General features: G+C 43.5%; 1 protein-coding gene across 1 annotated transcript in view; it reads right to left on the bottom strand.

Annotated features, from left to right (window-relative positions):
- Positions 1–7,396: 7,396 nt before the first annotated feature.
- Positions 7,397–17,816, bottom strand: part of ehd1a (EH-domain containing 1a) — a 24,813-nt gene continuing 14,393 nt past the window's right edge. The window contains exons 3-7 of the mRNA XM_063190206.1: positions 16,289–16,530; positions 15,459–15,629; positions 10,814–10,978; positions 9,550–9,690; positions 7,397–7,804 (exon numbers count right to left, since the gene is read on the bottom strand). Of these exons, the coding sequence (XP_063046276.1) occupies positions 7,400–7,804; positions 9,550–9,690; positions 10,814–10,978; positions 15,459–15,629; positions 16,289–16,530 (1,124 nt within the window). The 3' untranslated portion in view covers positions 7,397–7,399. The remainder of the gene's footprint in view (positions 7,805–9,549; positions 9,691–10,813; positions 10,979–15,458; positions 15,630–16,288; positions 16,531–17,816) is intronic.

Genomic DNA, 17,816 nt, shown 5'->3' with positions numbered 1-17,816 from the left:
CTGACTGACTGCATGCTGGTTGAACGTCCTCCTATCCATGTCACTGTACTGATGCCGTGCACTTAAAGGTTCTGCTGTCGTCAGAACCGGGCCGTGCGTTGCCAAGATGAGCCATGGCAGAGAGCACAGCCAAGGTGCATCCAGAACACGATCTGTCCAAGAAGCCTACTTTCCTTTCTTTTTTTTATTTTATCTAATTCTTTTTATTTTGCACATTTGCAGTGAAAGGAAAGAGGACAGAAGGACTTCCGTATTATCCTATCTCAAGGTTAACTCTCAGAGTCCATCCATTTCCCAAGGACTCTTGTTTCTTTGTTTTATCTACAGGTAGGCCTATGTTCTTTTTATTTTGCACTCTTGACGCCTAAAGGAAATAGATGGCTGGACTTCAGTATCATCTTATGTCAAGATTCACCCTCAAGGTCCCTCCTGAATACAATTTTTCCAAGGCCTTTTTTCCTTAAGACCCTCTCCCATTTATTTACTTTACTTTTTATGTATGTTCTTTCTCATCGAAAAATGGGATGACCTGGTCTTATCTCAAGGTTTACCCTCAAGGATTTGTTGATCCCATTTATTCAATTTTATTTATGTTCTTTTTTATTTTGCACTTTTGAAGTCTAAATGAAACAGAGATGGCAGGACTTCCGTATCATTTTCCCTCCAATGAAATCATGCTCTGTAAAACAGAACGTCTCGGGACTGAAACGATGTTCAAGGACTCCAGAAGACATTGAACCGTTAGCACTGATTGCAATCTGACTCCACCACTTGTCATGTTCAGCTCAGGACAACCGTCTGAGTGTCCTGGTTTGTGATCCTTTCGCATTGTGTCTCTGTCTCTGTCTCTCCAGGGTATGGTTTCATCGGCCAGAGGCAAACAGTTCATGGAACTGCAACCCGAATTTTGGGCAGTTCCACTCTAAAAACTGCCACATTTTTTTTGTGCAAATTATTTGGTGTGGACCACCTGGTAGTTTGCGGACAGATTTTCAATGTGTTCTCTGAAACTGTGAACAATTCCACAATAAATAAATCAATTTGAGACCTATGAGAGAATGTGTCTTGTGGTGTGTTTTTGCTACATTCTCAAGTTCAACAAAGCCAAAAGTATGCATACTGTATAATTACACTGCACAATGACACACAGACATTGAAGCCAAATACTGACGTGACTGACCACTCTCTGCCAAGGTTTCCTCATGTTGTCATTCTTAAATATGAGCGAGAAGATTCTGTTTCAATCCCTTATGTCATATGTTCTACATAAGACATTTAGGTTAGAAATGTGTCCATGGAGTTAAGTGATACAATAGCCTTTAATATTCTGATACCTCAATGAGAGAACAATGCATGGTACTGCATTTTAAAGGTTTTGCTTGGCATGAAGTCATGGCAAATTTTAAGTGCACACATAAACAAACCATAAACGCATACCTCTTTAAGTTGCACTGTATTTAATATAACACAATTTAATATAACATTATCACAACATTGTGAATCTAACCTAATTTAATAAAGTACACAGGTTGTTTCGTCTATGACCTGCTTCTCAGGAACCATCCTTCTTGTCCATCCCAGAGTTATGTAACAGAGGCCAAGCCTGTGAAAACACTTTGGGTCAGTGTGCTAATTGGACAAGGATGATGACCAGTGCAAAAATACTGTACAGATGAAGGGGAGGGGACAGGGGGCGTAGCAGCAAATTCAGGGCCCCATGACCAACCATCTCCGATGGACTGCCCCTACCCACCCCTATATCGGATTGGGTGGGCCCCCCACATACGTACATGGGGCCTGGTAACTCTTGGGGCCCTGTCCTCACAACCCCCCGCCCCGCCTTGTCCCGCTCCATTATGACACCCCTGGGTGGGTGGGGAACTCATGTGACTGCACTCTCCTCAGCCAATAGAATGGGGGAAAGGATGGGGTTACTTGGGGTGAGGACAGGGCTGCTGAAAGCTTTGGGTGGGCCCGGGACAAAATAATCTGAAAGACTCCCATTCTCAATACATGAGGACTCAATTCTGACAGGGCCCAGGACAACTGAACCGTTTGTCCAGCCTGTTGGTGGGCCTGGGTGGGGAGTGCAGGCTAGGGTGGAGCAGGGCAGGTATGACTAAGATAGAAAGTCCACACACGTGGGTTTCGTGCTGCTCTGTTCTCACATCCGTGTTCATTCTGGCACCTTAATGAGTGTGTGCCGTCCTGTTGGCCAGGGAGACAGCAGAACAGTGGGACATGTCAAAGTGTGAGGGCCAAAGGTCATAGGTCGATATGTGAGCTCCCACCAGGGGTGTGGTGTCAGAACATGGGGAGCCCTTAGAAAGGATACAATGGACGGGCCCCTTTATTTATTAATATCATTTATAAAGGGGCAACCGTGACTATAGATCAGAGGGTTGCAAATTCAAATCCCACCTTCAGCAGCGCCTTCATCTACTAGCTTTTTTGCTCACCGGCTGCTGTGGCTAGTGGTTTTACCATGTCACTAGCCATTTAGGCTTTCTACTAGCCAGGCTTTTGTTGTTATTTTTCCCCATTTAGAATATTCTTGTATTTCAATACAATTAATGCTACTACTGTCACATCAAAGAATAAGTTACCTGTCAAATTGACTAGTGACAGTGAAATTATTACCAGCCACGGCCAAGTTTTACTAGCATTTGGCCGGTTGGCAGGTGCCAGTGTCAAGCCCTGCTTCATGTACTGTGTGGCTGAAGTGCCATTGAACCAAGCACCTCACCCCACATTGCTCAAGGGCCTGTAACCAATACCCTGTACCTTAATACAGGGTTGAGGCCCTAGACAAATCCCCCCCTGGGGACAGTAAAGTACACTCTAACTCTAACTAATAACTGTAAGTTGTTTTGGATAAAAGTGGCCGCTAATGTAATGTAATGTAATTATTTATAGTGTTTTCAAAGGGACTCTTCAGGCGCAAGACTGCCTGTGACGATGCACAAAATGTTTCGATCAATTCAGTCTGGCGAAGCAGACCATCTCAACTTTCCCTGAGAAAGCGAAAACGAAAACCAATAAATTAAACATAATACCACAAATATAGCAAGTGTTTCAACAGGGATGGGTAGTGTTCCTGATATCTTGATTTACTGGTACAGAATGATCTCTTTTCCCTCTGCTACAAGTTGATGAACCATGGAAAGGACTTTTGACACTTATTTGTTGCTTTTAAAGTATTCATTAGGTTTTCATCATCGTTATTTGAGTTGTCCATTCACAATTTTTTTAAAAATGTACAACTTCTTTGGGTTTTAGTAAACGCACACCGTTTGAGGTGCGTACGGCAGAACACTCAGCTGTTTGTGTGTGTAAGATGACCCTGATGAAGGCGTAAGCCGAAACGTTGGTCGAATTAAATATAACTGCATGAAGTCCTGAGTGTGCGACGACCATTCTTTTTCAAGTTGAGAATATGTACAACTACCATAAGATTGGATATTGGCTTTAAATTTTGCATTTGTATATGAACTGCATTGCTCAATCACAGTCACAGGGATTGGAATTTCTTCCTTTTTGTGTGCTTTCTGGCCCTGGGAAGAAAGGGACATCTAACACAATGTAGAGCAGGATGAAAACAACACCGAACAGTTGACCAACTGAGGGCGCCAACATTCTTTACCTGCAGCCTAGCAACAAAGATGACCTTTGACCTTGACATTATGTGTTGAACAGGATGGTTATTCAGCTAGTAGGTCAGTGTTTCCCAACCTTTTTTGTCTCATGTACCCCCCAAGCCTTTTCGTTGTGCCATGAGTACCCTCTAAGTCTAACTCATGTTTTACATCGCTTTTTTTCTATTCCAGTGTGACTACGCTCCATGCATTTGTTAACATGACATTTTTCCAAGTACCCCCTGCAGTGTGCTTGTGTACCCTTAGTGGTACACGTACCCCTGGTTGAGAAACACTGTAGTAGGTAACCCAGTTACTCTCTAGTTCTTGATGAAGATGTTGTGGAAACGGATGGATAGCACCCTTTCCAGTTAGTTTAAATCAGGATCAGTTTATCTGTATGAGAGGCAGGATTCAAATGTAAATGTGAGGAGATCCTTCATTATATGACTAACAACTTTGTGTTCTCATACAGTAGTTTTGTTTCCTTTTCAACGTGTAGTAGTCCTAATCTTCCCTGGATGGGCATGGTATTGCAAGAACATGGTTAAGTTATCAATGGGCCTAAGATAACCTACAAAAAGTGGTAATCTTGTGAAACGATAGCCTGAAGAATTAAGAAATAACATACTTCAGACTTTCTTAGTAGCTAGTTTACCCCAACCTCCAGGTTATACTTACAGGGTTGCTACTGACCACCCCCTGCAAAGCTAGGTACTGTGCATTGGTTCAGCAATGCACAGTATTTTCTATAGCTCTCTCATTCTGTGTGTGTGTGTGTGTGTGTGTGTGTGTGTGTGTGTGTGTGTGTGTGTGTGTGTGTGTGTGTGTGTGTGTGTGTGTGTGTGTGTGTGTGCGTGCGTGCGAGATGGGGAGCCCATCAATAGAGTTGTGGGTGAGCTCTGTAAAACCAAATAGTGTGGCTTTGGTGTTGCAGCCAGAGCCCAAGTCTGTTATCCTGGAGCCCCCTTTACTAGTGTGTGTGTGTGTGTGTGTGTGTGTGTGTGTGTGTGTGTGTGTGTGTGTGTGTGTGTGTGTGTGTGTGATCAGAGTGAAATGCCTTACTGCTTGATAGTGGTGCCGCAGGCTCCTCCAGTTAAAGGTTTGTTGTTTTAGATAGAAATACTATCTATACTATCTCCCAAAGTTGGTAAATAATTGCTTTAAGTAACAGTGTATCAATATTGTGATGTGATACTGTGCTCAGTACTGTATGTCCATAATAGTTCAGCCTTCCTAATACCTAGGGCAGTCATCCTGGGTAAGTGGTTAGGGCTAGAGACTTGTAGCCCAAAGGTTATCGGTTCAACTCCCGACCCGCCAGGTTGGTGGGAGGAGTACCCTCCCCATCCTCCTCCGTGACTGCGGTACCCTGAGCATGGTACTGTCCCGCTGCACTGCTCCCTTGGGGCGCCATTGGGGGCTGCCCCCTTGCACGGGTGAGTCATAAATACAATTTTGTTGTGTGCACTTGTGTGCTGTGGAGTGCTGTGTTACAATGACGATGGGAGTTGGAGTTTCCCAAGTGGGCTTTCACTAATAGGCCTATGTTGAATTTGTACCACTAGGTGTCCCCGTTGCACAATATTTCATCCTGGTCTGCTGAAGCAAGGTGAACGGTTCTTCTCTCCTTATTGATCAAGATACCCCGCCAGCACATACTTCACCAGCCTTTCCCTGGAAGCAAACCAGATCATTGTGATTCAAGTGTAACTGTACTGTGAAGAAACTAGTGTTGCAATGCCACTTGTCCAGGTTTTTCCTGATTGTCTGGGATTTTAATGGCTTGACCAGGAAAAAATACATACTTTCCTGGACACTGAATGAAGTACACCATTGCATGCAAGCAAAAAAAAGGGCAGTTGAGTTTTAAATGTCCAGGTTTTTTGTCAGACAGAGGTGGCATTCCTTGAAGAAACTCTGGGTCATGAGAGGGTCAGGAGGCGCGTGTGTACTAACACTTCAAATTTCAGAGGAATAAAAAGACAATTGTCACCCTTGCGTGAAGAAGCGGGTCCCCAATTAACACCTCTTAGCAAGAAGCACGCGGCACGCAGAGCATCGCGCATCCTGTACGTGGTATTCAAACATGTCAGGGCGTGTACATGTGTGTGTCATGCAGGCAGGCCAGGCAGGCAGGCAGGCAGGCAGGCACACAGTCGGTCACATTTTGAGAGATGAGTTACTGTGCATAGCTCACATTCCTGGCATGAGCCCACGTTTCCACTGATGCAGGCTCACTATCTTGAAAAAAAAGGGGAAAAACTGAACAGATCCTTAGATAGTCATGACTACAGTAATAACAAAGCACATCGTCATGGCAACATCCCGGCATACCCACACATCGTAGCCAACCCTCTTCATGAAGATAGGCCCATCGAAGGGCCTACTCATCAAAAAAAACCTCATCTATATCAGAACAAAATTGCTCTGACAATACTGAGAGTCTGAAGTTTGGTGGTCATTTTTGTGACAGTAATGTTATAACAGAGGCTCTTCGTGGAGAGGTTAAGACAGACAGCATAGTTTTGAACAACATATTGGTGTGTTTTTATCAATAGATCTTTAATGATAAGTTTATCAACAGGATGTACAATGGCGTCCACATCATGAACGTCAAGTCTTCTCACGGCACGTGAATTGCACTCGTGGCACGGCTAGACAAACAATGATGTAGGTTTTTTTACGACAATAAATACTGAATGAGGATCTCAACACACACACAACTTGACCTAGATCACCTTGAGATGTCCTTCAGTAACACACAGACATACTAGATCTATGACGTTCATAATGTCTTAAAGTGATATGAAATCTTCAAGTTTCTTTTGTGTCTGACATGTTAAAGTTTTTATCTTTTACCTGACAGATTTCAACGGTCGAAACATGTCTGATAAATGATTAAAAAAAAAACGTTTAAATGTCTGAAACAAAACAAACTTGAAGATTTGACAGACATACTGTACAGCACAGTGGTCTATTGCTGAAGCAGAAAAACAGAGGGAGATACAATGGAGGTTGTCCCAGTCCTATGTGGTGACGAAAGCACGACAGCAAAACCAACACCCCGTGGCTATTCCAGAGTTCGTTAATAATTGTGCTCTTAAAAGGATCTCTGGGGGTTTCGCTTCCTCTTTTAAGACTGTAAAACTTTGCTGGAGGGAAAAAACATAAAATAAATGAAAATAAACATTTCATAAGCTGTCCAACATGAAACATACAAAATGAACAGCCAAAATTCTAGAGAAAGAATAAGTTAGACATATTAACTGGAATAAACGGGCAGGTTTTTTTTAAAGCATGTATAATGGTTCTATATATATATTTATATATATATTATTAATCACATTTAGCACTCTTATGAGAACTTCCGTCTTCTTTTCAAATCGCCACGAGGTGTAACAGTTTTCTCACAAAAGTTGTCACTTGCAGTACCAATCAAGCGTACCCCTGAATGCAAGTTCAAAGTTCACTTTGTTTTTGTACCAACTGCTTAGCACAACATCCGCCTGAATGCAAAGTCTCTCACTGGCACATTTGAGCATGTGTTTGTTTTTGTCTTGTTTTGTGTATTTGAGTTGTACTTCTTTTTGTGTTTTTGCTAAACCCACACTGCAGTCAAATTCAACTTCTCCATTACACCTTCTCCTTGTTCACCCGACTCGAGTCTCATGTGGTGTTTTTCGTGTCATTTCTTTTGCTTTACACCCGCCACACAGTCAAATTCGTCTCTTCTCTTCGCCATCTCCTTCTTCACTCACACTTCACTCGTCACTAGTTATCTTCTCACTGAGTTGCCGTTTGGAGGGTGGCACCAGATGTTGGGGCAGCGCGGCGGGCAGGTCGTGACCTTCCAGCTTGACCTTGATCAGGTGGTTGGCCAGAGCAAACTCCTCGTCGTCCAGGTAACCGTCCTTGTCCACGTCCGACAGCTTCCAGATCTTGCCCAGCACCGTGTTGGGCAGCTTGGACTTGACCATCTCCTTCTTGGCCGAGGCGCCCGAGACTTTCCCGTTGACGGGCGACAGCGTGTAGAAGATCTCGTCGTAGGAGGGCTTGTCGCGCGCCACAATCCACTCCGCGTCGTCGATGCCTTCCCCGGCGCCCTCGCCGTAGCCGTGGTTGAAGGGCCCGTTCATGGTGCCGTCGAACGCCCCTCCCTTCACCACCTGCAAGTAAGTGAGCAAATTGTATTTAACCCATTGATGCCTAAAGCACTTTCAAAAAAGGGTGCTGAATGCCTAAGCCCTTTTTAAAGAAAAGTTGCGCTCAGCCTATAAAAAACGAAATATCTCAGCCTCTGAAGCACATAAAAACATGCCATGAGTTGCATTTAAACACTAAGACCCTGATATTGCATTAGAATGTGTTGATTCAGCTGTAACATGCCAACATTTTTTTAAAAAAAAGCTAAAATCTCAAGAGCCTGAATGCAGCATATATATGTCTCAAAGCATCAAAGGTGAAAGAACATATACAAGTCATCAGGCTAAAATGGGTTAAATATAAAGCACATCTAAGAATATGGGAGCAGCCATGTCCTAATGGTAATGGAGGTGAACTTAAGATCAGAGGGCTGCAAGTTTGAATCCCAGCCTTCTACTCCCTGCCACACTCCATGGATGAAGTGCCCTTGGGCAAGGCACCTAACCCCACATTGCTCCAAGGACTGTAACCAAAATCTTGTCATTACTTTGCTTTGGATGAAAGCATCAGCTAAGTGTAATGTAATTTCTATTTTCCATTTGAACTTAAATACTAGGGACAACAGATGAAAATTTGCTTTGTGCTTATAATCTGGCTCAATTGTATGTTGTGCATAGTCCCTGTCCAATAAACATTAAATAACTTAACATTCCACTAAGCTGTCTTTTTTATCCAAAGTGACTTATAGTTATTATTTACATGGTATTGGTTACGGTCGCCAGAGCATTGTAGAGTTAGGTGCCTTTCTCAAGGGCACTTCATATCAGCCATGGATGGATATGTAGGGATAGGTAAGGGTGGGATTCGAAATCGTGACCCTCTGATCTTCAGACCACCTCCCTAACCATTAGGCCCCGGCCGCCCACACATTTTATTTATGAAGCATATTTAAAAACAGGGCAACCTGGCCAAAGTACTGTACAGTGTCTGACTAAAACAATAAAGCAATTTAGCAGCGTAATAAAATATTTTAGCAGCATAAGGGTAGCAAGCACTCCAATAGATAAAGAGAAACTGGGCGCAGTGCACACTGGCATAACAACATTGACAGCAGCGAGCCACACCTACCGTAATTAAAGAAGATGGGAGCATAAAACAATTAAGACACACAAAAAGTGTTAAAAGGCAATTAAGATACTTAAAAGGTGATAAAAGGCAGTGGCTTAAGGAAGAGAAGAAAGCGAAGAACTCAAGGTGATGCGTAACACAGGGCAACTTTTTGTTGCTTGGCAACTGCTGTTGCTGCGCTTGACTTGTCTTCTGCTGATCCAAGTTCCCATGATAAAAGTATTGCAGTGATACACTGTCCAAATAAAATCTTGTAGTATTGTTGCCCAACAGTGCTGCTCAAAAAGTTTCCTAGTTCCTCGTTCAAGTTTTTCTATTAACATACGCAAGACGCACATGATTCACAATTTTATCCATTTTGCTGACCTGTCCTCCAAAATGCCAGCAAAGTCGTGATTGGGTAGCTACCCATACCCACAAACCTGTTTGGTTAAACTAACCAAGAGAGTGCTGAAATATTGCAAACAAGACTACAGGCTTTGTCAATAGCTAGAGAACTCGTCTCTTTTCCGCAACAGCCTATTTCATGTCCTACTTTCATAATCCCATGACATTTCAAGGCAATATGACTGAAAACAAGTTGCAGACTTCCACTTAAAGGCTTAAGTGAAAAAGTGTAAACGTTCTGAGTCTGCCTCACCTGCACGGGCATGTTGGCCTCCTCCTGGCGGACCAGGGTCATGAGGCGTGCAATGTCATTGGCCAGCATGTCGTCCACCGCCTCCAGCAGCTTGGGCTTCAGAGAGGCAAACTTGGTGAAGTCCTGATTGGCCAGCATCTCCTGTTAGGGGGAGAGAAGAAGAGAGAGAGAGAGAGAGAGAGAGAGAGAGAGAGAGAGAGAGAGAGAGAGAGAGAGAGAGAGAGAAGTGATGAGTCAGTAACCTCAAGTCAAAGACAGCTTGGGCTCCACCAAGGCGAACTTGGTGAAGTCCTGCTTAGTCAAGATCTCCTGTTGGGGTAGGAGAGGCAGGAGAGGACGTGAAGAACATCAACCATCAATTCAAAGTAAAGAGGGGAGAGTCCACAAATCAAAACACTCGAAGTTAAGCAGGGAAAGAGAATCAACAATAAAAACATCGATTTGAAGTTAACAAAGAAGAGTGAGTCTACAATCAAGCATTGATGTTGAGAGGGGAATAGTAAAACATCGAATCGAAGTAAAGAGAGGGGAGAGAGAGGTCCAGTCAAAATATGCATTCAACACTCAAACAGCAAATATATAAGTTAAGAGGGGGGAGAGAGAGCAGACAATCACATCAACTTTTTTTTTTTTAAAGGGACACTGTGTGAGATTTTTAGTTGTTTATTTCCAGAACTCATGCTGCCCATTCACTAATGTTACCTTTTTCATGAATACTTACCACCAGCATCAAATTCTACGTATTCATTATGACTGGAAAAATTGCACTTTTCATACAGGAAAAGGGGGATCTTCTCCATGGTCCGCCATTTTGGATTTCCAAAAATAGCAATTTTTAGCTGCAAAAATTACTGTACTTGGACCATACTAGAAAATATTTGTTTATTACTTAGTTAACTTTAATGTAAACATCAAATTTGGCAATAGGCAGCCCAGTTTCAATGACCAGCATAGTTGCAGTACCTTTTTTGACCATTTCCTGCACAGTGTCCCTTTAAGTATTTTTTGGGGGCTTTTTTTGTTTTATACGACAGGACAGTGAAGGTGGTGACAGGAAGCGAGTTGGGAGAGAGAGGCGGGGAAGGGTCGGAATCGAACCCCGGTCGGCCGTGTAGTAGACAAGTGCCCTACCGTTAGCGCCACGGTAGGGCCCATACAGCAACTTTAAGTTAACATCTAAGTTCCTCATAATAACTGACAAAAAATGAATTTCACAAAAAGAAATCAGTGTACATTAAGGTCAAAGGTCAGGTCTCTTCCTCACCTGCATCTTCTTGATGTTGGGGAAGTCCCCGGGCGAGATCTGGTGCTCCCTCTCCACCTGTGTGTAGATGTCCTGCAGGTTGGCGATCAGCTCCTTCTTCTTGGAGTCCTTCCCAAACACGCTCGGCATCTCCTTCTTCAGGGTGCTGATTATGTAGGCGTGCACCTGAGGACATGAGGAGGAAAACAAACAGGCATTACCTCATCAGCACTGGTTGGCAACACGAATGGCATTCACCTGAGATCATTGCGCACAGAGACATGGAGAAAACAACAATAATGTTGGCAACATTTTCCTTTGACCTGGATGAATAAGAATGGAATCGTGTTATCATCAGTGCTGGTAGGCAACATTTTCCTTTACCCTTCCCTTTTTCCATGGTATGATGACATGACCTGGATTAATGGAAGGCATGTGTAACTGAGGTCATCTGCGCTACTTTGCCATTCTGGGCTCGAACCAGTGACCTACCAATCTCAGCTCAGCACTACCGATACCGTATGAGGCTTCGGGAGGGAGGTTTACTAATGTTCTACAGCCGAACTCTGCTAGTTGGCATCCAATACACCCCCACCAAACCTCACTCTCATCCAGGGGTCTAACAGCACCACTCTGGTGTAACTGAAGTCATCTGTGCTAGTTCGCCATTCGAGGCTCAAATCCGTGATCTACCAGTCAACGCTGCAGTTCAGCATGGGAGGCACAATATGATACCGCTGAGCTTCAGGTCCGGACAGATAGCTCAGCGCTACTGATACCATATGAGGTTTCAGGAGCAAGGTTTGCTAATGTTCTTCTGCCGAATTCTCCTAATTGGCATCCATTGCATATGCACAGAGAAAAAGAGGAAAAACGCAAACTAATTGTCATCACCGCCATCATCGTCATCATCACCCAGTACAGACAACATTTTCCTTCCTATTGAAGCTCATTGAAGACAATTGGCCGAAAAACCTTGCAATGTTGAGGTACACATCTGATAAGCCATATGGGAAAGGCAATTTCATAGCAATATAATATAGCAGCCATCCTTTAAAACCCCCAAACTAGAAGTGGTGTCAACACTAGGTATTGCAACATCAACTCCCGTCCACGAATCCATGCTAGGGCTTTAGGCTGTTTTTTGGTCTACAGCCCAAGGCTACAGTAGCAAACATGACCTAGATGGATGGGAACGGAAAGCATAAACCTGAGATCATGCACACAGAGAAACGAAGGAAAAACAAACAACCATTTCATCAGCAGTGCTGGCAACGTTTTCCTTTACATTTATTACCAGCCTAAGGGTTAATTCCTGGTTTCATCCATCACTCAACAAGTTACAATTCAAAACAACGGTGCAATACACTACACAGCACAATGTATTGTATACTATTAAACAGAGACATATATTTTAAGGCTGCTTAAACTTGTGTTGGCAACACACTCAATGGATACGCAAATAATAGTGACATAACAACAGGGAGAGTTGTTCATATCTCAACATCAGTATGTAGCCTATGTAAACAGTGTACAGTAATGAAGTGGGCTACAGTGGGGGTTGGGAGTTTAAACTGCGAGCTACGGGACTTCTTCTTTGAGTTGAGAGCAAGGTGTCAATGTTTCCTTTGTCAATGTTGAAGGGAGGGGTCTTGACGAGCATATGAACTCACAGTATTTCCCACATCCAGCAAAACTGACACAACTTCTTTGAAAGAAGAGCAAAACAAACTCTTCAAACTCAAAGAAGACGTCCAGTTGCTATAGCAGCTGAACTCCTTGAATAAACATGACCGGAATGAACGACTGAGACTCTTCACCCGACACACTGCTACCGCTACAGCAGTATGTGATGCTGGACAGAGTTGCCTGTGATGATAATCATAGCTATGATGAATAACAGTGTTTAAATTTCAGCATGCATCTCTCTTTCACTCGCTGTGTAGCAAAGAGGGAGAGGAATCATGCTTCTTATCTTTACAAAAAAAGAGCTTTTGTGCCTTTTATCCGTATAGACTAGTGTTTCTCAACAGCGGCTCTACAGCCCCCCCAGCGGACATTGGGGAGCCGTACGGGCACGTAAAGAAAGATACAGCTGAGAGGGGACTGTGCTTAGTTACCATTTGAGGGCATTAGTCAGTTTTATTTTTTAATACTAAGGGGGGCGTTGGCAGGCATATGATGAGATCTAGGGGGCCGACTCAAAAAAGGTTGAGAACCACTGGTATAGGCAGATGAGTGACAATGTGAAGATCATGACAGCAAGACAGTGGGAGAGAGATAGAGCAGGAGTAGGACATGACACAGGCCAGACTCGAACCTGGGTCCCCCCAAGTATAAAGGGCCTGCAGACCTATTTATGGTACAGTACACCAGAGGTGTCAAAAGTAAAAGTAAAAAAAAGAAACACAGTTTCCTTCCAACACAAGTAACTTGGCTGAGTAACCAGTAGATCTGTGTACTTGTCTTACGGTCAGCTAACTGTGCACTGGTTGGATCAAGTTTGTGGTGGGTCCTTGTTAGGTTTTCAGTGGTTTTCAGTAATAACACAGCCTGTCTATCTCATTAGGTACAATGGAGTAGATGCTGTAACAGCTATGTAATGCCTAGGGCTGTAACAATACACTCAAGTCACGATTCGGTTCGTATCACTATTTTTGACCCACGGTTCGATACACCTCACGATTTCTGAAATGTATCTCCATTGAAGCTTGGAAACACTATCACATCAAATCATAAGGTTGTTTTCTAGACTAATGGGTAACAAAACTTTGAAAGGGTGTACCACGATACTGCCTCCTTCTATCGCGATACAATATCGTGACTCTGAGTACCATGATTTCTCGGTTCGATACAATATCAGTTACAGCCCTAGTAATGCCATGTGCTAGTGTTGTAATTACACAACAAAAGAACTTTTGCTTTTACTTTTGACACCTCTGCAGTACACCATTGTGATGTGCCACTTCATCCACGGCGCCACTTTAAAGGTTTTGCAATATCCCTTCTCTTGGAACTACTAACACAGTTGATTTCCTCAATTCCAATGAAGGGCTGGGCTAGACAAAGGATCTGCTTGCTCAATGAATTGACTGAGACACCACCAGAACCTCTGTACAAAATGAAGTGTAGTAAGAGGGGCTGGTTTGTTAGTGCTCGGTGTCGTCTGATGTGGCACCTTTGTGACCATCCAAGACGCCAAGTATTTCCTTCAGGACGAATGGAAAATGGGTGTCACTTGCACTCAAACCCTCTTGGTACTCACAGTCCAGGGGGTGCATTTCTCGAAAGCGAAGTAGCAAAACATTTGCAAAGTATCAAATGTAGTTAGCAACTATGGTTTCGAGAAATGCACCCCAGAACGGTAGACAATTGAGAAATTGAGATCTGAGGTCTGAACTCTTTGAAGAAGATGCACAGTGTCGAAATCTTAGTTATTATGCTTGCACCACAATAAAATGACAAATAAGTATTTGTGCTCCAGTCATCTTTGGCCTAGTTTTTTCCCAAATGGACCAGCTTGATCTCAACCGATAAAAGAATGTTGATCTTGTTTAAACAAAGCCTACTTCCTGGCCTGGCCACTTTGACTTGGTTTCCTAACCCACAAGTAACAAAAAGAGTCAGGCCCTGTTGAAACCATTGTGTGAGGGCCCTGGCTGAGCAGCTTTTACTCTAGATTACAACAAAGGCTGATGAATACCAGGCAAAAAAATATTATAAGCATTCAGACTTCTATTGAGAGCTTGAACAAGCTTTCAAGTACAGCTTCTTACGCCAATACTCTTTTGACTTCACATGGCCAGGATGACCGAGAAATCCAAAGAGTTATGGAATGAATGCCAATGTTGCACTTTCAGCAGAGTGTGTTGAAGCAAGAATCCTTGAGCACCACCAGAAACCTCAGATGCCAGTGTATTGCAACATTTGACTGCAATTCCATGACATTTTATTGCATGTGTTCCTGCCAAACTTTTGAAGGCACTTTTAAATTTGTAGTATTATACAACCAATTAACATCCTCATTGAGAATGCGAGACCTTCACTTTTGAAGCAGTAGTATGAGGTGCAGCTTGTACGAATTGTGCTATACCAATAAAGCTTCTATTATTAACATCATCATTATTAAGAAAGTAACATCTTTGTTTCCACTGTAAATGTCAAGCACTCTGGTTCTGCCTCACCTTAGACAGGGTGTGTGTTCTTAATGAGATGGCTGAGGCTCGAGTGAGGCAGCATTCCTCAACAGGCAACTAACATGACTACCATGACCTACATGAAAACAAAACCTTACACGCCATGAATGCCAGTGCGACGCTTTGGCAAGAGAGTGCTCAGGGAAGAATCTAAGAATGTTTGTCTTTGCAAAGGAGGTCATCATGCGTAGTCTCGAACCCGCGGTCTCACGGCAAACTCCAGTATGGGAAGCAAGCATGCTACGAAGTGAACTAAAACCTGGGCTTCTTTGCAAAGTTTGTGCATCAGTAGAGTTTAAATTACTTTATTGATCACAAAGAAATTGAAGGGGGATGGATGAGGCCTGAGTGAAGCTTTGAGAGGGAGCAGTCTGCGCAGTCTGTAATATTGTGCAACATGCCTGATAAAGACCTAGTCGGGTTGAGATGTTGTTTTCATCTTAATAACAATTTTTTTAAAATCCACTGACCTTGGCCAGGCGTGCCCTCTTGATGAGGTCGTTGAGCTTCCTGAGGGCGGCGTTCCTGGGCAGACCCTGGATGTCGGTGAACAGGTCCTGCTCCTCCGCCTCGAACAGCTTGCGGTTGTCGGGCACCAGCAGCGGCTGCGCCCAGAAGGAGCCGATGTAGACACGCACCACCTGAACACAGCAACAAAGACGGCCACAAAAAAGTCTGTCAGTCAGTGTCTCGTCTTTGCAATGTTTAACATGCTGTATACGGTACATTGTTACAGTGTGAAACTGAAGGCAAATCTCCACAAGGACCCGATGTAGATGCGCGCCACCTGAACACAATGATAAAAACGGCCGTCAGTGTCTTTGTTTTTGCAGTGTCTTAAATGCATGTTTTTTTAATGTAAATATATTTTGGGGCTTTTTTCCCTTTGTTGAACTTGACAGGACAGTAAAGAATAAACAGGAAGTTAGTGGGAGAGATGGGGTAGGGTTGGGAAATGACCCTGGATTCGAAGCCGGATCTCCATGGGCACTTTGCCAGTTTATGGTGTGATGCATCAGTGCAACGCGACCGAGCAGCACCCCTTATGTATGTTGAATTATGTATATCAATTATGTATTATGGTGAAACCAAAGTCAAACCTCCACATCCATGGAAAATAAAACATTAAAATAATCCATCCATCTATGCATTCATTCATTCATTCATTCATTCATTAATTAATTAATTAATTAATTCATTCATTCATTCATTCATCCAGTTCTTCATTCACACATTCAACCATTCCCTCATTTCCCCCTCCCATTTATTCATTTCTTCATCGTTTCTTTTGTTCGTTCACCTCGGGCGTGTTGATGATCTTTCCCAGTGACCACATGAGGGCGCCGTAGACCCTCATGAGCTGCTGAGTTCCGATCTGGTCGGCCTTGTTCAGCACTACGCGCATCTTGTCCTCGTGGTTCTTGAGCGCGCGGATCACCTCCGAGAACTCGTCCGAGATGTCCAGCTTGTGGGCGTCGAAGAGCAGGATGATGCGGTCCACACGCTCCGCGAACCACTCCAGCACTGCTGCGAAGTCATAACCTGTGGACAGAGGGAGAAACACAACGATGAGAACCAAGAAGGCATCATTTCACAGACTAGAACTAGGCCAACTATGAAATATTTAAAAAAACAACTGCAGCACCACTGCAAAGTCGTAACCCGTCAGAGAAGGGAGACAACAGGATTAGGTCATATGATGGAAAGTCACAGAAGCAAACATGATTCACATTTATTTCCAGGCTAAGGGTCAGCGTTTCCCCCAATTTGTTTTAAGACTTGAGCTGTCATTTAACAGCCTCGCTCACACTACAATTCAAGGCACAAATTCAGATGCAAATCAGCCATGCTAGCTTGACTCAGACATGCTAACTACTCAGGAAATTCTCTCGTCAACCTCTTGAGGTCCCTCAGACCACAATACGCAACTAGCATATTGTGAAGAGGTCAAAAAGTCGTAACCTTTCAGGATATGAGGGGAAAAAGTAAGAATGGTAAGTCATGATGAACGTTTCATGCATGCTATAATGAAAAGGACATTCTCATTATTTATTTCAATGATACTGCCACAAGGATGCATCAAGGCTCCAGAGAGAGGGCCCGCAACCCCCTCCCATTGGGGCTTGAAGACGCAAAAATCTTTAGGCCCCGACAGCGAGGTTGCTGTGTAAATGAAACGCACTTCAGATAAAATATTTTGTCGTTTCCACTCGTAATCGTAAACGGCATAGAAATATTGAAGATGAGACGCTACTTTTGCATCTTGATGAGATGGTTAGACCAAAGAATCATAAATAAGAGAGAGATAAATCAGGGTGGTTCTTTTCCGGTATCCATGTGATGTCGGGTGAATGCCCCTTTAGGAGACCTTCGGAGTCTTGAGGTTGAGAATAAATGGAGTCCCCTTAGCGCTGTAGATGGCGGTAGCGCACGTCTTGTGCAAACACCACTAAAAGAGACATATCTTTCTCTCATATACGGTTTTTGGTTAGACGATGGAAGTCTCAACACCAAAGTATCAGGAGACAACACAAAGGGAGTCTGAAGGTCAGTCACAATGGAAGATCTCAGCTTTAGGAATCTGAATCTGCAAAACATCTGTTGTGTTCATATTGACTGCAGAATTAAATATGTCTGGGAGTAAAAGACAATTTTCATCTCACGAGAATGGTCAAAGTATGGTTAGTGTGTGTGGCAGTGTGTGTGAGAGTGTGCCAATCTGAGTGTGCATGTCTGGGAAGAGAGAGCGAGAAAGAGAGACGGAGAGAGACCGACAAAAACACAGACGTGATTCTAAGCACAACACAGAGATGAAGTTACTGTACTCC

The sequence above is a fragment of the Engraulis encrasicolus genome, chromosome 23 (genome assembly GCF_034702125.1).
Source record: "Engraulis encrasicolus isolate BLACKSEA-1 chromosome 23, IST_EnEncr_1.0, whole genome shotgun sequence".
Classification (NCBI taxonomy): domain Eukaryota; kingdom Metazoa; phylum Chordata; class Actinopteri; order Clupeiformes; family Engraulidae; genus Engraulis; species Engraulis encrasicolus.
The sequence above is the reverse complement of the archived record's forward strand: the minus strand, read 5'-3'. Positions and strand labels throughout refer to the sequence as shown.